General features: G+C 40.8%; 2 protein-coding genes across 6 annotated transcripts in view; one reads left to right on the top strand and one right to left on the bottom strand.

Moving 5' to 3' along the window:
• The window catches only part of Cnn3 (calponin 3), a 27,199-nt gene extending 14,529 nt beyond the window's left edge, over nt 1–12,670 (top strand). The window contains exons 2-7 of the mRNA XM_010639884.3: nt 5,815–5,936; nt 6,178–6,244; nt 7,650–7,787; nt 8,137–8,253; nt 9,867–10,013; nt 11,562–12,670. Of these exons, the coding sequence (XP_010638186.1) occupies nt 5,881–5,936; nt 6,178–6,244; nt 7,650–7,787; nt 8,137–8,253; nt 9,867–10,013; nt 11,562–11,903 (867 nt within the window). The 5' untranslated portion in view covers nt 5,815–5,880 and the 3' untranslated portion in view covers nt 11,904–12,670. The remainder of the gene's footprint in view (nt 1–5,814; nt 5,937–6,177; nt 6,245–7,649; nt 7,788–8,136; nt 8,254–9,866; nt 10,014–11,561) is intronic.
• The window catches only part of Slc44a3 (solute carrier family 44 member 3), an 84,708-nt gene continuing 70,026 nt past the window's right edge, over nt 12,447–27,128 (bottom strand). Inside the window, exons 13-15 of one of the 5 annotated variants that reach the window (XM_019209907.2) lie at nt 17,852–17,989; nt 15,409–15,645; nt 12,447–14,467 (exon numbers count right to left, since the gene is read on the bottom strand). In XM_019209907.2, the coding sequence (XP_019065452.1) occupies nt 14,363–14,467; nt 15,409–15,645; nt 17,852–17,989 (480 nt within the window). In that variant the 3' untranslated portion in view covers nt 12,447–14,362. Of the gene's footprint in view, nt 14,468–15,408; nt 15,646–15,678; nt 17,081–17,851; nt 17,990–18,592; nt 18,715–27,128 lie in introns of those variants that run through there. The other 4 variants (XM_010639886.3, XM_010639887.2, XM_010639888.3 and 1 more) reach the window with 4 other exon arrangements.

Genomic DNA, 27,128 nt, shown 5'->3' with positions numbered 1-27,128 from the left:
TTTTTTTTTTTTAAATTTTGTGACAGGATTATTTTAAATTGCCTAGGCTTGAACTTGCTACCCTACTGCCTCAGCCTCCCAGAGTGCTAGGATGATAGGCCTGTGCCACCATACCCAACTGGAAGGAGTATCTTGATATTTGAGATCATTCTATTTGGCTCCTTTTTGAGCTGTTCCTGTTATTGTCCTCATCACCCTATCTTCCTATAGTTAAAATACTTTATCTTTTGTTTAAAAACCTCTTATTTCATGTTTGTCTCTTTCTACTGGAAAGAAAGCTTTTTTAGTGTAGAGACTTTGTCTTTGAACCATGTCTCCTTTATTAGTCATTTGAATGAAGGACAGAAAGGAGTAATGGAGAAAGAAGTTGAAAGACCTAGGAAAAGCTTGAAAGAGATGCTGACATTGTATATGATTTTACTTAGAATTTGAGGTAATGCTAGATTATCTTAGTGGCTCTTTAGAGTTCAGGTGGGATTGAAATTTGAGAGACTATTTTAACCACCAGCAACAATTACCTAGAATTGTCTGCTTCTGGGTTTTAACAGGTTTTCTGATAAAACTAAATTGTGGGAAGGAATACACAGTTGGCCTTCCATATCCTCAGATTCTATATTTGTGGGTTCACCCAACCACAGGTCAGAAATGCTATGAAAAAAAAGTCTGTACTGAACATGGACAGATGTAAACCCTTGTCATTCCCTAAGCAATGCAGTCAGTGTACCACCCATCCTCACAGCATTTATTACAACTCATGGGGAGATTACATAGGCAGGATGCACCTGGGTTATATGTAAATGCCATGCCACTGGTATGTGGGACTTCATCTTGCAGAGATTTTGGTATCCTCTGTAGCCAGCCTCCTGTGGTGGACACACAAGGACAAAAGATGTGTGTCCTTTGTCTCTTGCCAGGCACCACCTCTTGTCATTTACTGAATTGTACTCTCTTTGAATACTCCTTGTTTACACCAAGAAGCACCATAAAATAGGGCAGGAATTGTGCTTTGGGGTCAGTTTAGATATTTTTGAATCTCAGTCTCATTAATCTGTCTCCCCATTTTGAAGATTTTGAGACTGAAGCTTCTCAAACCTCATTGCCAGGAAGGCCTTTGCTGTTGGCAACCGGGAGGCTTTTATCTGATCAGTGTCTCCCTCTGCTATTAGGAAGTGCAGGCCTGTGGGGCTTGTGTTTTTCAGAAGTATTTTATTCCGGTGCTGTTTTAGATGTGATTAACTAGTACTTGCGACAGTGGATGGAGGATTTGGCTAAAGGATAGGGATACAATCTTACCTCAGGGAAGGCAGTGTGTAGAGAAATTTGTATGTTTCAGTTCATCTCAGTTTTTCTTGCCCTTGTTTTCCCCCAAAGTCCTTTGAGACCTTTCTCCCAGTTGCCACCCAGCACTGCTAGATTTAATACAAAGGAGTAAGATTTTGAAAGATCCTGAGTATTTTTAATATCTAAAAAATTTTTTTCACTGCCCACCACAAGAACCAATTTTTGCTCCTTTGAGAGCAGTATAACCCCCATGTTGAGTATGCTGAGAATGCATGCTCTTAAAATTTATATATTATTTATTATTTATTTTTGGTTTGTTTATTGAGACCAGGCCTTGCTAAGTTATCCAGGCTGGCCTCAAACTCAGCCATCCTCCTGCCTCACCCTCCCAGATGGGATTATAGGCAAGTTATGCTTGTCCTTATTTTTTTTTTTAAGAAAATATTTTAGAAATATTAAAAGATTGTGCGAGGACTAAAAAGGCCAGACAACTGGAAAAGACTGATTTGCATTTGAATTGAAGTGTGCTTCCCGTTGGGTGCTCCGAGCCATCCAGAGGCAGGCCAGGGCCAAGAGCTTAGGAAGGAGCCCCCACGCCTGCCCCCCAGGCATCCGAGCCTGAGGGGAAAGGGGAGAAAGGGCAGTTGACCCTGGCTGAGTAGTGAAGGCAGACTGGGTGGAGTACTGTGGCCAGGGATGGTGATCCACTGTGCTAATGCCCTGGGAGACCTTACCACAGGTCTTGTCTTCTCCACCCTGGATTGTGCTTGGCAGGCGCCTCCTCCACTGAGCGTGCCCACAGCCCTGGGTCTTCACAAGTGTACTTTGACTGAAAAAGCTTGGGAGGCACTGCTATCCTGAAAGAACAAGAAAGGAGCTACTGTGGATTTGAAGGAACAGGCAGTCAGAGAAAGTAGCTTGGGAACATCAAATACAGTATCTTGAAGAATAAGGAAAATGATGTGTATAAATAATTTGAGCAGTGATTTTTTTTCCTCCAGCAAATTAGGGTAAAGTTTCTATAAGGTTATTAATTAGATATGAATATAACATTGATTATGTAAGACGGTAAATTTCTCTTATACATACAAGAAAGAAAATTTTGTCATTTTCTGCCTTGTGTACAGAAATTAAAGTTTTGTAGGTAAAAATAGTACATGCATTTTATTGGCCAAAGCTTACCTTTTAATTACTTTCTACCCCTTGATTTTAAGAGACAATACTTAGCTCATTGGACTGCGGGAACTTCCACTTATTAGAAAAATATTAGCAATACTTGGGTCCAGAGAAAAATCCTTGTTGCTCCGATAAAGGAAGATCCTAAGTCCAAACTAATAGCAATGTGAGGTGGATACATTCCTAGTTTTTAGTTTTTAATACTGTGGGGCCTTGAATTTCAGACCTAAGCAGTTGCATATGCTGATGTGCCAGAGACCCTCACCTGCCCAGCATTGCTCTCCACTGCCAGCCATTGCTGGGGCAGGATTTGAGCCCAAGTCCAGCTGACTCCAGTGCTAGATTGTTGTGTCTCATCAGTCCCTTGATGAAAACTGTCAACAGAGAAGATGGAAATTCCTCGCTGGTATCTCAGATATTTCCAGAGAGGCCTGTAATCACTCTGTGGTTTGGGGTATGGCACTGAATCTATTGGATACATTTTGAACAAAGAAAACATAAATATGCTTTTATATCATCCTGGTTAAATAATAGTCTCATTTGGTATAAAAAAAAAATCCGCAAACCACCGAACATAATTTCATCTCTACATTTGAAAAGCGAGAGAATATTTCTTCTCTTGCTTGATGATGACTGACCAAATTGTGAAGACAGCTAGAGTGGGAAGGGATGTAGTGCACTCCTTGAATTCAGCCTTCCTCTTATGTAGACAGAAATTGGATCAGAAGTCAGCGAAGAGCTCACAGCAAAGATACAACCTCCTACTCTAGCATATTATGTCTTTTCTTCAGATCTAGTGAAATACCTCCTCAATTTTGAAAACAAATACAAAAGACTCAGAATTTGCCCTCCAGAGCTAGTGCCTAGTGAGCGCCCTTCTGCCCACAACTCCAGTTAATAGAGTTTATTAACTCTAGCCACTTGAAACAAGACTCCAGTGTAGCAAGCCAATACCTAAGAGTTTGTCTACCAGTTTAACACTTACTCCATTTTCTAAAGGTGCTATACATAAACTTATCCAAGAATGTTTAAATGGTATAGATAGGAGTAGTGGCTGCTTCCTGCTTAACCAGGGGCAATATTTTTCAGCATCCCTGCCTTCTTCCCCAGTTCCCCATTCAGATGCCAGCGTAACTCAAACTGGCAGAAAATGAAAATAGAAACGTATTTTTTAGGGAGTCATGGAACGATTGGGCAGGAATCTTGCCATGTTATGTAGTTCCATTTCCTCCCCTCTCTCTCCTCCCCTTCCCTCTCCTCCCCTCCCCTCTTTATTCAAATACTATATAAAGTAACTTCAGGTCAGATTGGAGCCATAAAACATTGCATTGTTATCTTAATATGGCAGTAGAACTTGTTGTATTTCCTTTTGTTAAGGAAACTCACAGTTTAAATAAATTGCCCATTATTTTGTAGAGGCTTTTGTCTAATTTAGGGGAGTGGGGTGTGCAGGTGATCAAGAACTGCTGGCTTTTAATGACACTGTAATTAGTAACAGCACTTAGTCTTACCTCAAACCAGAGCCTCACCCTTGATGGTGGTGGAGGGAGTCACTGAAAGCATCAGGAGTGGACTAATTATGTTCCAGGGCCATCTCAAGGCTCCAATGCATGGTGTGTGCCTGTGAGGGAGTAATTAATTTGACCTGGGAAGTGAAGTATCTTTCTCACCTTGAACATTATAAAAGGTCATTGTAGCTTTGGGTGGATATGAAAACGAACTGCAGTCAGGTGTGAATGTTTAAGACTCAGTGCTGCTTTTTACTGTGGGATTGACTGAAAGGTGTCTGTCCTGGTCCTGCCGACCTGTGATTCTCTCTTGGAAAAGACCGGAATGCAGCCTGCAGTCCTGTGCTCTAGCTTCTGGAGTCTGGGGCATTTCATACAGTTGTGCTTGGCTCCTGTGTGACTGGTTGGACTGGAACTTGATTTTCTTATGTTCAAAATGTCATGATGCCATTTCTTTCCGCAATTAAACCTAATTATGTTTTATGGACAGCAGACATTTCTCATTCATTTCCACTTTCCACAGTGCTGACATTGACTTCTAAGCTCATGATCTCTGTCCCCTGCATTATACCCGTGTGTGTAGTTAGCCTTTTTACCTGTGCTAAATGAGAAGACAAAGGATACAGGATCTTTTCTTGTTCCCAGCTGTATTTTTGTTGTTGTTGTTGTTGTTGTTGTTTTTTGTGTTTATAGTTCCTGGAATTAAACTGGGAGCCTTTGTTCCCAGTTACATTCCCCCAGGACTTTTCATTTTTTATTTTGAGACAAGGTACTAGGTTGCCCAGGCTGGGCTCCAACTTGTGATCTTCTTGGTGTGCCCTATCACACCCCAGCAGCTGTATTCTTAAGTTGTTGGCCAGCCTCTTTAAGGACTCTAGGACAAAGAGTATTTTAAGAATTTGAGCACAAGATGTTTAATACATGGTTTGATTTTATTTTACAGTTTAAAAAACATATGGTCTTATTATGAAGAGAGCTTTCAAAACCTGTGGTTAGGTAGTTTTAGCATGTATTATAATAACGTATCATCTGGCTGTTATGTTTATTTTTTTTTGGTACCGGGGATTGAACTCAGGTCCTTGCGCTTGCAAGGCAGGCCACCGAACCACTGAGCTAAATCCCTGGCTATTTCTTTTATATTATAGAATTCTACAAGTAAAAAAAATCAATTCTTTGTAATTTTATTAAATGTCTGGGTGCCAGGTATAGTACTGGATACTAAGAGTCTAAAAATGAATTGAATATTTGGTCTTCTTGTGAAGATATTAATAGGACAGTTTCATAAGCAGAATTTCAACATTGTACTTTTAGTATAGTTAGTTCTGAGGAAAGTGTGTGGGGGTTATGTACCATGTGCTGTATTTGGCTGCATACAAGGCAAGAAAATGATTGGAATAGTGTCTCAGCCACTTGAAGTACTGTCTAAAATAGTTGATGTGTCAGGATCCTCTCCCCATCTTTTCTTTCTTTATTTTGGAATATGGTGGTTAATGACTTTAAAGTTTAAGTCACAGCTAGTGGCATATTGCAGTATTCTATTAAATCTTCACTTCCTGTGTGTCATGACTGGGAATCTGCCTCGTCTCCATGGGAATTTTTCCTCCTCAGTCCCAGCTTCTCTCCATGTAGTCCTCCAAGAATTTTGTAAGGTACTGTCTTCTCAAAAAATTGGTGCTTAGTTACTGACATAACAACAGTTGTTACAGTTCACCAACGAACTCTGTTGAGTGTAATTTACTGCCCATCACGCTTGTGGCCCTAGTGGATAGTGAATGAAAGCCCAGCGTTTTGTGAGCCAGCATCATATGACGTGTTAGTGAAACTGCTCTAATGTTAATTTCTGTTTCAGATTGCTTCCAAGTATGATCACCAGGCAGAGGAAGATCTTCGCAACTGGATAGAAGAGGTGACAGGCATGAGCATAGGCCCCAACTTCCAGCTGGGTCTAAAAGACGGCATCATACTCTGCGAGTAAGTCTGGCTCTCAGGAGAAGTCGCTTGTGTTCCGCTGGTCCTTTTCGCGGGGCTTCTGTCCTCCCCTCCCAACCAGTCTAGCGTGTCGAACCTTGATAGCCTGCACACATATTTAATGCTTTTTTTTTTTTTACTGATGTAAAGGAACTAGTTTAATATTCCAGGCCTTGTTTTTGTGTGATCAGTAAATAAGATTTTTTTTTTTAAATAAGATTATTTCTTATATTTTTGTTTTTAGACTCATAAACAAGTTACAGCCAGGCTCTGTGAAGAAGGTCAATGAGTCCTCATTAAACTGGCCTCAGGTAAGAGTCAAACCAGCAACCTCCGCTTCTCGTTGGTCTCATTTTTTTTCCCATTAAGTTTATTGGTGCATTTAAAGCAAACAATACAGTTACATTTATCATTGGGATCTTGTACCTTTACATGATATGTCTTGGTTTTTATTTTTTTCCCCATATCCATGCCCTCCCTTCACCCTTCCCTATTTACAAAGACTTTGTTTCCATTTTTTCCTTTTTCACATTGTTTCTTTTCCCCTCTTTTCCCCTCCCCTTTCTACTTCTCAACTCAAATTCCATTCATTCTCAAATTTTCACTTAGCCATTTTCTTCCTATTTCACACTATCAATTATACCATTTGAACCTTATTTACACTTTTAGTTTTTCACACCAGAGAAATTATTCGGTATTTACTCAAGTATGTCCTTTTTATTTCACTTGTCTCTCTTTATGTAGTGAAAAAGTTCAGGCTTTGTTTTATGACTGCAGTTTTAAAATAGACGTGTTAGCAGAAATTTGTACACATAGCTATATTTATTTTTGCCATTTTCAGAAATGTTTCTTTAATTACAGTGAACTGCTTCTATAATCAGTAGTTAGCTTAAAAGTTTTCCAAAATTTAGCCTACTTCCAAAAAGAATTTGCCACCGCTTACCAAGAGAAATTCAACCCAGACCTTGGGATAAATGAGGGAAAAAGCTAGGTGTTGTAGTACACACTTATAATCTTAGTACTTGGGAGGCTGAGACAGGAGGATTGCAGAGTTTGAGGTCAACCTGGGCTGGATAGTGAGTTCATACCCAGCATAAACTACATAGACGCTGTCTCAAAATACCAAACAACCAACCCACAAAATGAGGGGAAGGCAAGGCATTTAGCACATGAATTACTGGTTCAGCACAGGATACTATATCAGACATAATCTCAGTTTGTGAAAATGTAACTAATATTGCTTTTGTATTTGGTATCAAAAAAGTGAATGAGCATTTAGTAGCCACAAATTTATTTTGAAGTTAAAATTAAAATATACAATGAATTATTTACTAGTTTAGATAAGTGTGATAAAATTCTAGGCCTGGATAGCTCTGACACAGAATTTTCACATAAGGAAGATTTTGCCTTTAAAGAGGTGAAAAATAGTCACTACTTAAAAATATTAAAACTATTATATGACCTCTTTTCTAGAAAGAAATATGCTTAGTATGTATCTGGTTAAGAATTCTTGCCAAGTAATTTTCTGTCAGACATCTTGTAACTAATTAGGCATGAAGACTTGGGATTCTCAGAATGTTGGGCTGGGTTTTAGCTCAGTAGTTCCCCTGCCTGCTTTACAAGCACAAAGTCCTGAGTTTGATCCTCATACCCCACCCCCAAAATCAAAATGTTACAATTTAGCTCTAAAGGTTATATGACTCTTTTTCTTCATAGTTGGAAAATATTGGCAACTTTATTAAAGCTATCCAGGCTTATGGTATGAAGCCACATGACATATTTGAAGCAAATGATCTTTTTGAGAATGGAAACATGACCCAGGTTCAGACTACACTGGTGGCTCTAGCAGGTCTGGTACGTACAAGTCCTTCATAGTTGGTTAAACAGTTGCCTGCCCATAGGTGATGAATTGCATAATTGCTCTCTTGTGGGTGCTCAGAGCAGGTAGGGGAGGGTCCTGTCTTTTCTGTGACTATTAGTTTCGTGGAAAGGCTGTTGACATCAGCTGCCTCGTTCTAGATGGGCTGATTAGAACCCTCACATTTTAGAGGGTACAGTGTATCACTTAAACTTGTTTCATACCTCTAGTTTCTTCTTACCCAAAGTAGCCTATGTTAATAGACCTTTCTTTTGTTCCCTCTGTAAAGTCTGTGGGAGAATATCTGAATATTCCTTCTCAGTTGCTGTATGGTTTTCTGTCCAGGCTAAAACAAAAGGATTCCACACAACTACTGACATTGGAGTTAAGTATGCAGAAAAACAAACAAGACGTTTTGATGAAGGAAAATTAAAGGCAGGCCAAAGTGTAATTGGTTTGCAGGTAAGTGTTGCTTATTCAATTACTCAGTCTCAGTAATTCCTGCCATGCAAAATGTTAGTTCTCTCTCAAAGTAAGTGTGGGTAAAAGTACTCTAGTGTAGATTTTTGGATGGACCCATGGTTTATGCAGTTTAGACCTATTTGAAACCTGCTAAGCGATGATGGTTTTAGAGGAAACGTTGGTATGCTACCTGACTTGACAGTTGCTTCTTTAGGAAATGAAGTTTTTCTAATCATATTGTCTTTTTTCTTTTTTAAAGAAAATAATACTTTAATTCCTGTTATTAAACAAATAAAATAACTTTACAAAATTTTAATGCCAAAGTAATTTTACTTATGCTGATAAAACATGACACAATATCTAAGCCCTGCTGAAATTTGTATTTAATTCTTGGAAAATACTCTGATAAGTGAAGTTTTTCCTTTCACATTGTTCCCCCGGAGAGTCACCAAACAATCATCGCTAATGCCTTTAATGCTATAGGCTTTGTCTTCCAACCCGCTTGATACATTGCCCTCTCTTGACTGAGTCTGTGTGAGGTGAATTTATGTAAGATGTGGGAAGTTGGAAACCTGAATTTTCAAACAGTAGTCAGTTTGCTAAATTGCAACTCATAAAGGAACCTGTAATATAAAAATAAACTAGTGTTTTAAAGATAGCTTAAGGCAAAATAAAAAAAGTCGGTTTTAAAATTCTGTGATCAATGTCATTTTTTAAAATTTAAAACAAGTGCGTATTTTTGTATGTAAATGTGTTTATATGTGTAGCCATAGATACGTGCACAGGCCCATAAGGTAAAAATCCTTAAAGGTTTTTTCAGATGAAAGCAAGTCTGGATGGTACTATTTAAAATTCTTTTTCTTTTTTTGCTTATATAGGGTTTCTGAATCTCACAGGTTATGCTTTTAGTAATAGAGAGTGTACTGGTTGGTCCTGAAGCTATGTGATTCTCAGTGGGGAAGGGAAGTCACTGCTTTTCCAAATTTGGTTGTATTCAGATTCCTCATTCTAACTCTTTCTGGTTCTGGCCAGTATAAAATGTGGCTTCCTTCCCATGAAAGTGCTAATGATTTTAAACTTAAAAGAAATGCTTCTAAAATCCTGGCAAAAGTTCCTGGCATTTGCTCTCATATTTTATGTAAACTGTAGCTGAGGCAGAAAGCAGCATATTGCCTGGCCTAACATTGCTTATTTTGTTCATCACTGAAGCTAGGATCCCTTAATTTGGTTATCTGTGGTTCAGAGAATAGGGGAAAGAGTAGCAGGGAAATTATGTATAATTCTGCCACTGAAATACCATTGTATCTGTCTTTCCATCTCTTCATGTGTGCAAGTTTATGTTCATTATGCTGTGAGGTTCTATTTTCTTTTGGGGGGGGGACTTTCCTTTTAAAATTAGCACTTGAAAATATGTTTTTAGTTCCACCCCTTCTTTTTTTGGTGGTGGTGGTGCTGCAGCATTGAACCCAGGAGTCTGTGTGCTAATAAGTACGCGTTCTGTAACTGAGGTCCGTGCCCAGCCCTCTCTTCCATCTTTGTAGTAGCACATAGAGTTTTATGTTACATGTTGTTGACTTCTGATTATTTAGTGCTAATTTTATTTTTATTAAAAGATGGGAACAAACAAATGTGCCAGCCAGGCAGGTATGACAGCCTATGGAACTAGGCGGCATCTTTATGATCCCAAAATGCAAACTGACAAACCTTTTGACCAGACCACTATCAGTCTGCAGATGGGCACCAACAAAGGAGCCAGCCAGGTAAGCAGTCACTTCTCATACTTGTGGCAAGAAGTACAAAGGGGCTATTTTAAATTAGCACTTACGATCTGGACATGCTGGTGCACACTTGTAGGTCCAGCACTTGGGAGGCTGAGGCAGGGGGATCACCACAAGTTCCAGGCCAACCTGGGCTACATAGTGAGTTCAGGGCCAGTCTGAATTACGTAGCAAGACCTTGTCTCAAAAACTAAAAAATTAGCACTTATTAACTGGAACTTCAAAGTAAGTATTTTTATATTGTGTATTGAGAGTGTATACTTTAGGAAAGTAGATTTTTGCTGAGAAAGGAAAAGACTCAAAGGACCTTTCCTACAGCAGTGAAAGTGGGTGTGGTTCATGGGGTTTTGGGAGGGTTTGAACAGCTGGCTTTTCTACTTAACTAAAGAAAAAAGATTGCTCATTTAAATGCTGGGATTTTCTTCTCTCATTTTAAAAAGGAATCTTAAAGGTGGTAAAATTATCTGGTGTTCTACTAAGAACTGTTCAACTAGCATTCCCTATGAAATGTTAAATTCCCAGGGGCTAAAAATTCCAAAGATGCTAGTTAAATAGTTCTTAGGTAGTAGGTGGAAATAGGTGGAAATGGAGCATGATAAAAATACCAGAGTTCTAACACTGAATCCAAGGTAGAAGCACTGTATTTCCTTGTTAAAAATACATTGACAGGGCTGGGGATTTAGCTCAGTGGTTCTGCCGCCTGCTTTGCAAGTGCAAGGTCCCGAATTTCATCCCCAGTACTCCCTCCAAAAATGAATAAAATAAAAAATACATTGCCAGTACCTCAGGCTGAGTTCCAATAACCATTTGAGAGAGAGAGGATGGTTCCCACATCCAACCAAAGTGAGGATAAGGTTTGAAAATGCTTTTTCTCAGTGATCCAAGATGAAATTTCTAATTATTTGTGTGGCATTGTGTTTCTCCTAGCTGCCATTTGAACTTGCTTTTTCACCCACCTTACAGCTTAAAGTATGTGATTGCTGTAAGTGGGAGACTAATGTATGAGTTACAGTATTCTGAAAAGGGGCATGTTGGGGCTGCTGCTCTGAAGTGGTTAGCTCTCAGCCCTTTGAAAAGAATGTATTTATTATAAATGTTTAAAATTGGTTAGTTAGTGCACATGGTCATGATGGGTGGTCACATGTAACTTTTAAGTGTTCCAGCATTATGCTTTGATTTTACATTCTGTCTGATTCTCTTCTAAATCTAAGATATAGTGTTGTCTCCATACTATATGTGAGAAACCTAAAACTAAAAGTTAACTTGTCTGAGGCTGCATGGCATCTTGTAATAGAGAAAAGATTTGAAGGAAGGTCTGAGTTAGCTTGAAAACCAGTGAATTTTGCTTCATAAAAGTAGTTTGATATCAGCATATTTTGGTAAGGTAGGTTTACCCCTGAACCAAATGAAAATTATGTTGGTGTTCATATTCAGTGTGAAGCTCATAATTTATAGAATACTAACAAGAATAGATTTTAACTTGTCATTTCAACTTTTATACTATGTTCTTACACTGTGTTCTAATACCAGGCGGGGATGTTAGCACCAGGTACCAGAAGAGACATCTATGATCAGAAGCTAACATTACAGCCAGTGGACAACTCGACAATTTCCCTACAGATGGGTACCAACAAAGTTGCTTCCCAGAAAGGAATGAGTGTGTATGGGCTTGGGCGCCAAGTATATGATCCCAAATACTGTGCTGCTCCCACAGAACCAGTCATTCACAATGGAAGCCAAGGCACAGGAACAAATGGGTCGGAAATCAGTGATAGTGATTATCAGGCAGAATACCCAGATGAATATCATGGCGAGTACCCAGATGACTACCCCAGAGATTACCAATATGGTGACCAAGGCATTGATTATTAGATTCACACAGAGCTCAGTATTTAGTCCATTGTTTTTATTCAGTGAGAACCAAGCTAGCCTTGAGTAATTTTTATCTTGTCTTCCTAAAACACTATTATGCTTATTGTATCTTTAAAAAAAAATGCCTTACATACATTCCTTTTTCCTTTCTCTGCCTCTTCCCTAAATAGTTGCCTTTTAGTGCTGTAACAGTTAAATCCTACAGCATAACCAGTAACTTGCATATGAAGTAAAAAGGAATACTGTGAAAGGGGAGTACTCTTGTACAGCCAGTTCTTTATAAAAAAATCTATGCATTTTTACAATCTTATACTTAAACTGTTATTTTCAAACAATAGGAAATTTTCTTTTTTACAGTTTGGTGCATCTGGTTTCTACATGGAAGACTAAACTCGTGCTTATTGCTAAATGTGGTCTTTGCCAACTAAATCTTAAGATGCAGCATTTTAGAATTTTACATATCAATGTTTCTACAGTATTGTTTGCTAATTTTTAAATAAAGTCATGATCAATGTGCATTTGTGATTATATGTGTACTCATTCTCTTAAGCTGACGAGATTTTTTTCAGAGTGGCCTTTCTATAAGGAGCATGTACAAAAATGGCTTGCAGACATTTAGGTCTGGGTGGTGCAGTTGCAAAATCTTCGTTTGTGCCAATGTATCATTGTAGAGTTGCTCTGTTTTTTTCAACTGTATTTATTGCTGCACTTCTCAGCATAAACTTATCCCATTGTATTTTTTATAAATAAATATGTTTTTTGATCATTCATATGAGCCACAGGCTGATTCTTTTCTGGCTGGCTTCCAAGTAGATTAGGAAATTTAAAAAGTACTCTTTCCTGAGTGCTGTGATAAGGTATTTTAACATTACTTCTCTACACAATACTACTCTATGCTTAAGGAGATTGAGGCTTAGAAAAGTGAAGAGTAAAAGGTAGCCAGGGATTATCTGACCCTTACTTATTTCACTGTGACTCGGCTGCCCCAGATTTATCTTAAATTCATCTTGGAATAAACATCCCCTTGAAGAATACTTGTGGGAGTATATGTATGTGGTGGGATTTTATGTATATTACCCTAGGGTAAATATGAATAAGAAATATACTGGATTAGAAACAGATTTGCTATTTGATAAAGTTAGAGTTATAGTAACTAAACCAGTGATGGTGAACCTTTCAGAGACAAGTGCCCAACTTGCAACTCAGAACCGACTTTCTGCAAAATGGCAACACTGCAATTAAACCTGAATACTGAGGTTGTCATTCAGAAAAAACAACTCATACATTAACATCTTTTGTCTTAAAAGAAAAACAACGTGTGCCATAGGTTTGCCAGTTGTGACAGAGAGGTGGTCAGAGAACAGCTAAATGTTGAGAAGAATACAGTCACCAAAGGAAATTGGCAGTGACAACATTGTATTAACAATGATGTATTAACAAGTGTTTTCTTTTGATAGAACTGGTCCTGCCTGTTGGGCTTGGAGGTAAAAATGTGCCTGTTTTTTGGTGAGGCCAATAAGGAGGGAACATTTGTCTGACTTGATGAATTTACAAAAGCAAAGCTTACCATTCTACAATAACTCAGTTTAATGCTCTGTAAATCCCTTATAGGAGACTAATGAGCTAAACTAATTCAGTGGTACTGTTCAGGGAAAAATTTGCATTTAAAGTAGACCTGAATTGTCAGGCCGTTTCTGGTCATCTCTGAAGAAGCATTTAGGAAAGGGAAGGAAGCCTCCCATCGTACTACCTCCCCTTCTCCCTAAGTCAGATTGACCGACCCTCCCATTAGCGGGGAGTGGGTGATTCTGCCCAGCCACCTAACAAATGGGGCTGCTGGTCAACCTGTCAAATGTTCTAAAGCTTTAAGAAGGAAAAAGTTCCCTCTCTCCACCATTTGAATATTGGGTGGGGTCCTGTAAAAGTATTTTTCAAAGTCTTGGCAATTCTCAGATGTGGCTGTGGGTGAGATTGCCCATTTGTAAGAATGCCTCCTGCTTTTAACTAGCTAGGTCATGTACAGTTAAGCTTCTGCCTGTCTCCTGTATATTACCAGTTCCAAATAAGAGGCCAAGATGTTCAGGTTTTATCTCACCAAATTTAAGAACTGTACTCTGAAAAGTCAACATATTTAGCTAATTTCCAAGATTGGATGAATAGGAAATTGCTGTCCTGTACAAGAGCAATGTTCCAGAGATTTCTGCTGACAAAATCCTTTTTTTTTTAAATTTTTTTTACTGTTATACCTTCACAAACTCAGATGGGCTTTTACATACCACGCTTAAATTGGTGCATGTAAATATGGTTTTAAATGTTTATGTCCTATGAAAACAACTACATTTTAATGTTCAGTATTTTGACAGTGGCAAAAACAATGAAGATGAAGGTCTCTCAGGTCTTTTATTCTGTCAGTGGCTCTGAAGGTCACTTTCCTCCAGGTACAAAGGTCTGATGGGTGCCTATCTCATGGTGGGCCGCAGTTCTGTTCCGTCTTCAGTCCTTAATGAGTCTGTGTCCTTTTGTGCCCTTGCATTGTTAGATTTGTTGATCTGTTTTAGAAAACCCTGAAAAACAGAACAGATTGGTGATGTGCCTGCACTGTTGATAACCGTTTAATAGGAGTTGTTGGCCACATGGTTTTGGGGAATTGTTAAAAAATTTCCCTGTTGGACTATAATATTTGGTAGGGGAGTAGATTTCAAAGTGGAGTTTTAAGTGAAAAATACAAATCTCATTCCATCAGAAACACTTCTTTTAGAGCACATCCAAATAGCACAGAATTCTGCTCACTTCAGCAACATATACACAAATAGTAAAGAACTGAGGATGGCTGTATTAACCAGAAACCTATAGAACTGCTTGTTAAACTAAGAACCTGTTGTGCTGAGTGCTTTGATGCTATTTAAAGCTAACAGGGCTCTAACTTCTAAGTTTTACTGCAACAGAATGAAAGAAAATTATTAAACTGCCAAGTGACTCAAGTTACTCAGTTGTCTACTTTGAATAAGGCAGACGAGCAACAACTGTGGTTGTAAAAGCTGTTGGAAACAGCTGCCTGCTATTTCCAGATAGAAGCAGCGTGGGGGCTCTGCTGAGGGCGTGCCTTGGTTACCGAAAGGCCTGAAGGTGGCAGATCTGTCAGCACTGGCACCTGGGGTATGACGTGGCTCTTGGACGTGCAAACGTTCTTTAGGAAAAGATCCATATTAAACTTCTCAGAGGGCCCCAAAAGCCAAAACCAGCCATGAGCATCAAAGCTACTTGGATTACTCTTTCCAGAACACCTACACAGCACCCTTTGGGGCTGCCCTTACTGAGGAACCCATATAATCAGTATTCTGTTAAGCTTCACTTCTCTCCAGGGAGCAGGTCTGAGTAAGGGAAGTGGTCCAGCCTTGAAGAGCTGAGCCCAGATCTTATTCTATACAAGAAATAGGGCTGGGTGTGAGTCTTCAACACAGACCCCAGGATGGAGACAGTAATAGGAAAGGAAATGGTTGCTTACCAAAAACTCATGGTCCATAAAGTAGGGCTTTTCTGGTGATCCATCATTTGTTTCCAGATCAACAGTAAAACACAGGAAAAGTGCATCCAGCACCGTTTCAAACACAGATAAAAAACTATGAGCTACTAAGCAGGCAAAAAAGGCTACTAGTAACAGAGGGATTGCCCACACCTGCAGCGTGCGGTTGTAGTTAAATGCCATCAGTCCTCCAAATACAGTGAAGTACACTACCAGCACCTGTCCAGAAGCAAGTTTGTAGAAAACCTTTATAAGTTGGTTAGAATACATATTCTAGGAAAGTTTGTTTTCTTGTCATACAGATAATTGTGTGTGTGCATGCATGCCCACCCTATTGTAGAGTACCTGTCAAAAATTCAACAGAATGGAACAAGAATAAATGAAAGCAGGGATATCAAAAGAAAGCAGTCTGAGAGGTAAAAACATGTACTTTAGTTTTATCCATTTAGACATATGACAAAACCTCAGCATTTTTATTTTAGTTTTTCATGTAATACCACAAGAAGCATTTTCCACTTAAAACCTTTTTTATAAACACCATTTTTTAAAAGAGTGCAACAATCCTGGGTTGCTGTAGTTAATAAAGTGTCAGTTTTACCCCCTGGGGATTAAAGTGGAAAAGCTTTCCAATGCTGGTGTGGGGAGATAATAGGATTATTCAGGCTTTTGAGATATGTAATTATTATATTTCCAGGCACACAATTACAGACCATGATGCACCTAATTCTTTAACTGATGTAATGGAGTCCATCTGGGGTCCATTGCTCCTGGATGTCTGTAAATATGAACGTGGAAATCTAAATGGTACTGCATTCAAAAGACTAAAGAATCACTGGTAGTCATATGCTTATTAAGAGACGATTAGCCTTTATACATTTTTTTCTTTTTTGGGGGGTACAGGGGATTGAACTCGGGCCCTTGTGCTTGCAAGGCAGGCAGCAGAACCACTGAGCCAAATCCCCATTATACCTTTCTTACAGGAAAAATAGGAAATTGAGTTAGTATCTAAAATAAATGTCTATTAAGTTCCAGAAATTTTTGGAATTTATTAGAGAAAATATGTAAACAAGCATCCATCTAATAGAACGATAATGTATTAGTCTGTTTTGAAAGGCATAATTTTTTTTTGTCTTTGAAACATCTCTAAGGCTCAGCTGAACCTTAAACACATACGCAGTTAGCACACACTTGAAATCCAAGGATGTTATGACTTGTTATTGGCATTTAACTACGATAGTCATGTATCAGAGACATTCAGCAAATACCACAGAAACAAAAATCCTAAATGAGCAGAATTCCCAATACTTGCATCACAGACGGTGATGTTGATTTTGTTCACCTGTGGGATATGCTGGGAACCATGGTATTCATGTCAGATGTAGGGAAATGGTTGGAAGGAGCAAAGATGTTTAGCTTGGAACAGAGAGGACATGGGGAGAAGGTTGGCATGTCTCCGGCCAGGAACTTGAAGGGCAGTCAAGTAGAAGCAGGATCAGGTAAAATGAGATGTGCAGAATTATATCCGGGGAATGGAAAGAGAGGTACTGTGATTCACAGTATAAAGAACCTGCTAACTTGAAGCGTGGTCAGATAGGGACTGGGACAGGGGCTGATGCACCACGGGCATCAAGATGTCAGTTGCTTTTCCTAAAACCTAGAAAAAACATGGGTTATGTTACAGGTATGAAGTCTGAAGCTAGAGTTGTGAAAGATTCTAATTTCAGGGCTGTGTCCCTTAAGCTGTTGAGATTCTAAGATCCTCCTTCACTCACTGTACAGTTACAATTTTTTAAATTATACATGTTTAAGTATAAATTATTTTTTAAGTATACATTATTCACATGGCAACAGAAATGTAACCTCGGCCTCACTTAGGATATTAACAATCCATCTTGTTTATAGGTTTAATTGCCCTTAAGTAATGAACAGATTTCATGAGGATTGATCCAACCTCATTTTATAGTAGGAAAATCCCATAAAACATACTCATTGTCTGAGATTAGTAACATTTTCATTTTAGTCATGAAAAGATGAAAATTGGAACGGTAGAGAGATTGGTTTCAGGAGAGAAAATAAGTCCAAGATAAAAATCTTGGCTCTAACTATTGTGGGAGCTTGGACAAATTATTAAGCCTTTGTTTCATCATCTGCAAAACAGATGCCTCGGATTGAGGATTAAATAAAACGATGAAGCATAGCACCTACTAAAGAGCATCAGTTCCCTTTCAAATTAACTGCTTGGATGGCTTGCTTGTTTTGGTTTAGTTTTGTGTTTTGTTTGAGACAGGGTCTTTGCTATATAGTCCAGGCTGGCCTTGAGCTCCTCAGCCTCCCATCCTGGGATTACAGGCACGTGTGCCACTGCTCCAGCTGCTTTACTGTTTTGAATCCCCAGTTCTTTATTCATTTAGTCAAGGCAGCTCACCTTTCCCAGAAAAATTACGAAGTCTCCAAAACAGTTGACAGATGTAAAATGACTTGGATTCTTGGATAAAACTTTGAGTGCATCTTTTGCCGATGTGCAAAAATCTGTCCCATTAATGGCAGTTGTCGTATATGCGTTCTGAAACAGAAAGCAACAGTAAACATGGAAGGATTTTTATGATTGTTTTTTCGAACAAACATAATGACAATACAGAATGTGCAAAATATAGAAAGATACTGACTAAATCCATTATATTAACCTTCACGAATCAGTTCATTCTCAAAGTCCCTTTCAGTTTCTGATTGTATTCAAATATATCTTTGTATATTTGCAGTAAATGAAAGTGGGTTGAACATAACTACTATAACATATGGAAATGATGCTGAAAGCATAAATTATTTTTTAATGCACAGCAGAGTCGGGGCAGGAAAGGAATCAGGCCCTACTGATTTGTGAGTCAAGTCCAAGGGTGTTAAAATATGCAAGGAATCAGTAAAGGCTCTAGGGTCAGGAACTGGGGATTTCACCTCTTAGGGGTAAGAGACAATGTGCAGGCTCTTACTAGGGAACTCAGCTCCCTGCACAAATTCAGAATTCATACTCAGAACCCCCAGGACACTGGTAAAGAAGCGCATTATCTACCTGGGGCCACTGAAATTATTAAGGTGAAGGCAAGTACAACGCAAAACCACCTCCTCCCCCAGCCCTCCAGCTGAGAATGAGAGTCCTAGGGAAAGCTACCTGCACAGAAGAAGAAATGCTCCCAGGAACAATCTGTCTCCACACCAAGGAAATGAACACAGGAAAACCTGCATCCTGTGACTAAACTGGAAGAAAGTATTCAGGGAGGTGTGCCGTAGATGCTAAGAGAAAAAGGAAGGAACAGTAACCAGAAGGAATCAGCAGGATGGTATGAAAAAGGAGAGTAGGAATCGAACTAAATAGAAATTCTAGAAATGAAAAGTACATGCTTTAAAAGGTGCATGGCTATAATTATATATCTGACTTCCCTTTTATATAAGCATTTGCATGTTGCTGCATGACATAATTTTGATTTTTAATTCTGATGGGTCTCTGTGCATATATGTAACCGGGACATACTAACTGTTTCAAATATTTTGCTATTGTAAATATGCAACAAACATCTTAATTTCCTGAGTTTTGGATAACTTCTTAAGGATACATTTTCAGAAATAGAATTACTAAATCCAAGAGGGATGTGTGTGTGTGTGTGTGTGTGTGTGTGTGTGTGTTTATATTCACATGAGATACACAGGGTTATTTTTCTAAATTAACTTCCCCTTACAACTATATGATAATATCAAGACCATCTACTTCTCAGATTTCTCTTACTTGTACTGCAGCTTACGTAAGGAGTTTATACCTTTAAAGAATTTATAGCTTTCCTAGAAAAATGTTACCTGCTTACGTTGTCATTCCTTTTGAGCTGGATAAAGAGAGTTATTTATTCCACAACACACAAATTAACCATTTTGAACACCCCTCCCAAAACACCATAAGCAAACCTGTCTGAAGTCCACTACAGTAATCCAGCCCCCACACCATTGGCGCTGGTCCTAATCAGAGTTCATGGGAGAGGAGACTGAGAGGACTAATTAATATGTATGGGATGAAACAAGCGGAATTAACTGATTCGATTTACCAAACTCTCACTTCACAAAGCCAACTAGAGAGACAGGGTTGGTTCTCAAAGACCAAAGGCTGGTAACCAGCTCAGTGACAAGAGGCCATGCTTTCCTCAGAGGGGATTTCAGTCAGGGCTCAGAAGAAATCCCTTCAAAAATGCCTTAATAGTTTTCCACAGTGAGTTTTTGCTTTCTGATTTAAATAAAATACTCGTCAAATTTTCTTTCAAAATCACTCACCAGCACCCTCTATTTCCCTTTGCCCTTCTCCCTGTTTTTGCTACCATCCCAATGTAGCTACTTATTACAAAAAAAGTAAATAACAAGATCACTAACCAGCTGCTGGGTAGGAAGCAGCTGTAGTCTGGGGACTTGAGTCTTGGGCAGGGATGTGGAAACTCATTTGCTCACACTATTTAAGTATCCTCAACTATCTAAGGTTCTTGGAGTCCTCATGACCCAAAACACACATGTAGTGTGGGTGGGTGAAGAATGACATTCTTGTTCTTAATCAAGATCAAAGGTGTTTCCCCCAGGTCTCCTGGTGAATCATCCAGGCAATTAAAAAAAAAAAAAAAGATTATTCTACCCTTCTGGGTATTACACATTCATTAGGCCAAAATTCTATTTAAAAGCGTGGTGGTTAGGGTAAGCACCGGTTGTGTGGCCAGACTGTCTGTGGGTTCAAATCCCAGGTCTACCACTGGCAGCTACTGGTCTCGGGCCAATAATTTAGCCTAAGACCTCCATTTCCTCACCTCTAAAGGGAAGTATAGCACCTATTGCAAAGGGATGTTGGGAGGATTAAAGAACACACTCTATAAAGCATTTAGCAATGCACCTGGCGATGGAAAGTGCACAGTAAAGGGTGGTTATTATCATGCACAGCTCACTGAGGATGACCTCATTTATGACTGGGAACGCACAGTCACCTTTTAGTATCTGAGGAGGTGTGGGAAGGGCCAGGCTTGCTTTACTCTCAGGATTTAACCCTTCACACAGAGGTTCGAGAAGGGCAGGACATGCTTCTCAGACCATGTCCCAGGGCCCACTGTGGTCATCCTGTGCCATGCAGCCCATTTCTTTGCCTCCGCTCTTTTCATCATCACCCTATTGCACCCCCGCTCTAAACTGAGGTTCCTAGTGGGCTTCCTGAGTCATAAGGGGGAATTTTTTCCTGAAGCCCACTGTCTCATAGTCAATTTTTTTTTTTTTGTACCGGGGATTGAACTCGGGTCCTTACGCTTGCAAGGCAGGCCTACTGAACCGCTGAGCTAAATCCCCGGCCCTCATAGTCAATTTAGTACCATCGCTCATAAGCAATAAAAATAGATTTGCTCCTTGGCTAAAAGGATTAAAGGTAAAAATGGCACTTTCCACGCATATGTTGACTCCACAGATTTTTGTGGGTCCATAACCATTTATCTTTTCTTTAAGGTCTCACAGCTCACTGAAAGGGGGCATTAAAACCACTCTGACAGGGAAATTATACATGCCTTCCTGCAGTTACTACACCACCAGCATTTCACCGCAGAATTCAACCCAGAGTGCCTAGAATTAATGTCTGGGTGAGAGGTAGAGCGGGAGGGATCACTGTGGACCCAGGATATGGACCGAACATTTCTGCTGTTTCAGCATTAACTAATTCATGCTCATCCGAGTGGAAGCTGCTTTCTTGTCAGGTAGCTAGAAGATGGACTGCACTGAACTGTGCTGAGCGTTTATGTGTGCCTGGGCCTACAGTTCAGGGATTGTGCGTCGTGGTCATCTGCAGGCCTGACGGTACGTGGAGAGGACCGGCTGTGGCGAAGTTCAGGAAGCACATTGTGTTAGTTATGAAAGTGATGAACTCAGGAAACCTGAAGGCTAATCTTTCAACAAGGAAGCAAGAGGTGGTGGCATCTGGCTTTTAATGTATGACCACACAAAATTCCGTGCACGTGTTTTTTAGCATCACCAAATAGGTGGCTACTTATGTGTGCTGACACTGAAGCGACACAAATACAGAAGATAAACAAAAGATCCCAATGTTACAATGGTAGTGCCCCACACTGGGTCCCAGTTCTCATTCCCTTGCTTGGTTTGATTAAAGCTCCTTCTCTGATTAGATCCGACATTCATGGACTGCCCACGTGGGACTGTCTCAAGCTGCTACAAGGAGTAGATCCCCAAGCTGGGGGTAAAGGGGAAGTGGGGCTGAGGGCTGGATCAGGGAAGACCTTCCAGACCTGGGGATTTGAGCTGGTCCCTATGTTGCCTGTCCCGGGCAGGAGCGAGGCAGCAGCAGGAGCCAGCAGGTGAGACAGGTGTGGATGTGACTCAGTGCACCTGTCAGGCACTGTTTCCTGATTTGCCACACAAAGTGTCATCGAAGATGCAGATAAATGCATAGGGCAAGGTGTGGGAGACCAAGCCTCCTTGCCCTTTCTGGGCACCCCCACCCTCCAGGAACCATTTGGAAGCTGTCTGAACTCTGTCCTTGTAAGTTTTTATGGGAACTTCATTACGTAGGCATGACTGAAGCATACGCAAAAGGGGCGAACTAATGCGACCAGGCCGGGTGGGGAAACCAGCAGAGCCACCTGCTCAGATTCCCCCTCACCTTGGGGCAGGACCCTTTAGGAAATGAGGGTCTTATTTCCTATACGAGACATATCATGTTGGAAAAACTTAAGAATCTTTCCATCATTTGCCTTGGAAATAAAAAGCAGGTGAAAGGAAGCAGAAGGCTACAGGGAGCCAGACTTTGCTTCCTGGAGCTGTTTCTTAGGCATAAAGTGCCCCAGCACCAGTCTAGTCACTTCGGAAGTAACAAAGGCTATGGGAGCAAGGATCTAGGAACCAACGATGAAATAGGTACGTCACAATATCACAGTATATGATAATATCACCCAAGTTTGGGGGCTCTCCCCCCATGCCTCCATACTGCCTACGTGGCTTCCTGGAGTTATCGGAAATACAGTGTGACAACACTTCCACAGATGGAGGAACACTAGTCCTATTAGCAGCAGTAGGCCAGGGGCCAGGCCCCGAAACAGTGAGCTCTTGTCTGGGGAGGAAATGCAATCACTAGGAAGTGTAATTCTTCCCAAGTACTCCGGCTCCCCAACACTCCACCTCAGATGATGCCTTGTGATACACCCCAAACTGCCTCCGTGGCCCTGGCAGACACTTCCTCACTTGTATCTGTGGCTGTTGTAATGTTTTCGATCAGCAGGCAGGTGTGCAACATCCATATACAAAGGAATGATAATGGCAAACACTCGCCGCGTGCCTACCAAGTGCCAGGCTCTGGGATCCGTCTCCCTGAATGCTTTAGCTCACGTAATTCTCTTAACAATGCAGTGAGGTGGTTGAGAGGAAACTACAGCACAGAGAAGCCCCGGCGCGGCGCCTGACTGATGTTGCATCACTCCTACACGGAGCGGACTTCTGATGCTTCCAGCCCATCAGCAGGAAAATATTTGTTTTTCCTTACAAGTATTACTATATGATAATAAAGTGATACTCTTGTGAGATGTACCACTCCAAACAGCCAAGAAAGTGGAGTGCTGGTCACGTGGGAAGAGGAGGGGCTCAAATCCTGTCCGCTCTAAAGACTTGCTGAGTGGCCACCGCCAAGCCTGTCATTTCCCAGGTGTCCTGTTTTGTGGCCAATACCAGGAATGTGTCAGCTCGAAAGCTCTACGTTGAAGATGCTTTGTGTCAGTGGTGGGTACTGGACTAGGCCCCAGATATCATCTGATTTGATCTCCTCTGTTTCTCACCACAGCTCAGTGAAGTCATCGCCATGGGTCCTATTATTCCCATTCTGCAGAAAACTTTAATTATTGAGGGAAAAGGAATTAAGTACTTTCAGGTAAAAGAACGCTAGATCACATTGCTAATTACTCTGAGAGTTATCCAGGAATGTTAATTGCAGCTCTTCCTAGGAGGAACAAGGTTTGCTCCTTAAGTCACAAGCGAAGCCTGCACAGTTCAGCTCTGTCTCCTGAATTAGCTGCGAGCAGCCTCCTGTCCTCCCCTGGGCAGAAACGGGTCCTCTGCAGGGCAGAACTATGAACCTGAGTTTCTGTTGACTCTTCAAAAAGGTAAACAGTTTTCCTCTGTGGAGGAGAGAAGGTACTTGCCAAAAACCATGCAATGAAAAGCCAGCTTTATTTCAGGGATGGCTTTCTAACTGAGCTCTGATATTTATTAATTCAAAATAAAGCAAGACCTTCTAAAACAAACGAGAAACTCGATGGTGAGAAATAACACACCCGTATTTATACTTTTCTCAGAATGGAAAGAAATACAGAGAAACCTGAGTCCAGAGATGAGGTGTGATCCAGAAATACAGTGCATGTTTAAATTTAAAAAAAAAATTCTTACAGTAAAAGATTCATTGCCCTAATCCTCCTCAGACTACTCCACTTGCTTTGAGTACAGTTACCCCATCAAGCTCGCCACTTTCTGAGCAGTTCTGGAGTTCGTTCACGTTTTTAGTTGTCCTGTCATGGCTGCCTCTGTGTCCTGAACTCACTTAAAATGCTCTCCTTTCATAGTCGTTTTGACTCTGGGGAAGAGGCACAGTGCCAGATCCGATGGCTGAGGTACATGGTACACACTGTAATGTTGTAGGGAAGAGCCTTCATTTTCTTTGCATAGCATGAGGCAATAGCATTTACCTTTTTTTTTTGGTACTGGGGATCGAACTCGGGTCCTTGTGCTTGCAAGGCAGGCTGCAGAACCACTGAGCTAAGTCCCTGGCCCCCGCATTTACCATATTTTTGATCGCAACTCCTAAAGACGCTCAGAAAAGACTTCCAGGACTGCTTCTCAAAGTGGAAAGAATGAGAGGATACATGTGTTTGAAGTGTGACTGTACTTGGAGGGGAGACCGATGGCAATGTGTCCTTTACTGTAATAATTCTTTGAAAATTGTGAACATTCATTGTTGTTGCGCACTCTCATATATCCAGGAGTCCTCCTGATGTCCCTGCAATAAAATATGGCAGGAACCACCCCAAACCAGCATCATCTCAAGCTGTTTTGATTACAAATATGCAGAAGGGAAGGGGTACACAAAATAGCCCTGGGCCAGTCAAGCCTGGCGTGTGCAGTTCAGACCCCTTCAGGAATTCACTGGTCACCAGGTTGGAAACCAACATGCAATGAGAGGGTGACTGGGGAACCTGCCAGTCCCCTCAGGGATTGGGTGGCGCGGGGCGGGGAGGGCAGGGGCATCCCATTGCAGAGAGCTGACTGCTGCAGATACACCCAGGTGGGGACAGTGCCAGCCTGTTTGCTCTTTTTAAATTCACTTTTCACTTAACTTTATTTATTTCTATTTTATTTTTTTATTAGTAGTCATTTGCAATAGTGGTTACATTTTACTTGGGGATTTGATACATATAGTTCCTTGGACATTTTTCACCCACTCCCCTACTCCCTTCCACCTCTGCCAGGACTACCCTGGATCTTTATTTTGCTCTTTAAATTGTTTATATTTGGGGCCTCTCATGTGAGAGATACCATTCTATATTTAACATTTTGTGACTGATTTGTTTCAATTAGCATTTAATACCAAGAATTATTGAATAGTTTTATACTAAAATTCACTTAATGTTTAAAATGGCTTTATTATCTCCCCCCCACTTCTCGTAAGAAACTGAGCAACACAGGAGACAAAGCAGGAAAATCACTCTGACCTCTCCACCCTAGAAATAGCCATCACCTGCTCCTCATCCCCACATCCCTCTGAAGTTCTACAGGATCAGAAGGAAGGGTGGAGGGAAGGATCAGCCTAAGCGAGGGTATTTTAAGTAAAAGTACAAATGTTAATTTGACTTCATCGAAAGAAACCGAAGCTGAAAAACAGAAAGACTATTTGAGTTTCTGACAGATTATACCTTCCCACGCAGGACTTCAGTTTCTAAACTTAAGACCATTAGGAAAAGAGGTTAGAGCACTTTTTTTTCCCCCATACTGTGTGTTACATTGAGGTCTCAGTGATGACGAAAGGTGAGTCCTCTCCCACTTTCCCCGTTCCCCGATTTTAGTGAGTTTCCTTGTTGTTCTTTGTTAGCATTTGGGACACAGGGTCTCTGTGATGGCAGCCTCCACATCTGAGCAGCTGCAGCTCCTTACTGAAGGCTGATGGCACCTTCCCCACACCTGCCTCCTCTTATACCTGTGCCATGTGCTGTGCCACCGGCCTGTGCAATGCCCGGAGGGGCTCCATCAGCCGCTGTGCTGGCAGATGCTGTCCCCTCTGCAGAACAGCCTTCCTGACCCCAGCTCCAAGGGCTGTGTGTTGAATCGATAAATGAAGATGCTTTTGGCAAAACCAAGAATGTCTTCACAACAATCCCAAATTCAACTGATTGGTTTGTTTGTCCCTTCAGTAGAACATTAGGCTTAAAAAGGCACCCCAGATGTCACCCAGAACTACACTGAGGAGGAAAGGCCTCCCTCAGTAGGCTAAGTCACCAGGCAGAGGTGACAAAGACAAGACAGGAGTCAGGTATTTGTAGCAAGTACTGTGTCAGGCAGACCCTATCCTCCCACAGACCCAGAGAGCCCAACAAGGAAACTGCAGCTTCCTGAACTAGGCTGATTTAGCAAAAAGTTCTGTTCTCTTGCAGTAAGAACCCAGCAGAACATGGCTCGGTGGTTCTGAACCACCAGACAGGCTGGGTACACAGGACACATGGAAGTGTTTCTCGGCTGGTCTGGCTGCATCCATTAGAGTGCGGTCACAGCCATCCATCTCATCTGGCCTGTGCATAATCAGTGGAGGAAACAGGAGGAACCAGCAGGGAGGCCTGGTCTTTTGTAAGACCAAATTAAACTACAGACCTGTGAAACAGGAAATGCAGAGGATGGGGATGCATTGTTACTGACTGCAGGCTTCGTTAGAAAATTAAACAGATGAGCTTGTCCCTGGTTAATGAGGACCAGTGGTTTCCTCCTCCTCATTTTATACTTGACAAGGAACTCCACGCAGCACAGTGAAGCTGGTAAGGCTGTGGCTTTTGGAGCCTCACAGATTCTATATTGGCACTGCCAGCCTAGAAAAACATGTTAGCCTCCGGGCCTTGGTTTTCTCATTTATGGAATGGGAGCGATACCTACCTAAGTCACAGAACCTTTAAGAGGAAAAACTTGGTTGCTATGTGCAAAATGTTTATCTCAGGGCCTGTCATACTGGAAGAAGGACCTCTTCAAGTGGCTCTGGGATCTATAGACTTCAGAAGGAAGGCTGGTTCTTCAGTTAAGAGAAGGTCAAACATCTCTGATTTGAAGTTCAAAGCTGAAGAAATGGCAAGAGGGAAACAGAATAAAAATGAGGGTGTTCATGTGTCTTTCATATATTGGATGCTTTGGGGAAATAATTTTAATCAGGTGTCTGTCCCTCCATAGATACACTGCTGCTAGGCACTGGGCCGGAGAGGCAAAGCTGAACTGTCAGAACCCACGAGAGGGGCCTCCTGAGCGAACACCTGGCAAAAATCAAAAGCTCACTGCATGCTGGGAATAATTATTGCTCTGTCTTAAGAAAAATGGATTTGGTCAAAACTTATTTTCTATAATAACATCTTTTCTTCTTCCTTATACTGTGGTAAAACAGATATTATATTTATCAT

This window comes from Fukomys damarensis, unplaced genomic scaffold (genome assembly GCF_012274545.1).
Source record: "Fukomys damarensis isolate Sample0158 unplaced genomic scaffold, DMR_v1.0_HiC HiC_scaffold_33, whole genome shotgun sequence".
Lineage (NCBI taxonomy): Eukaryota > Metazoa > Chordata > Mammalia > Rodentia > Bathyergidae > Fukomys > Fukomys damarensis.
The sequence above is the reverse complement of the archived record's forward strand: the minus strand, read 5'-3'. Positions and strand labels throughout refer to the sequence as shown.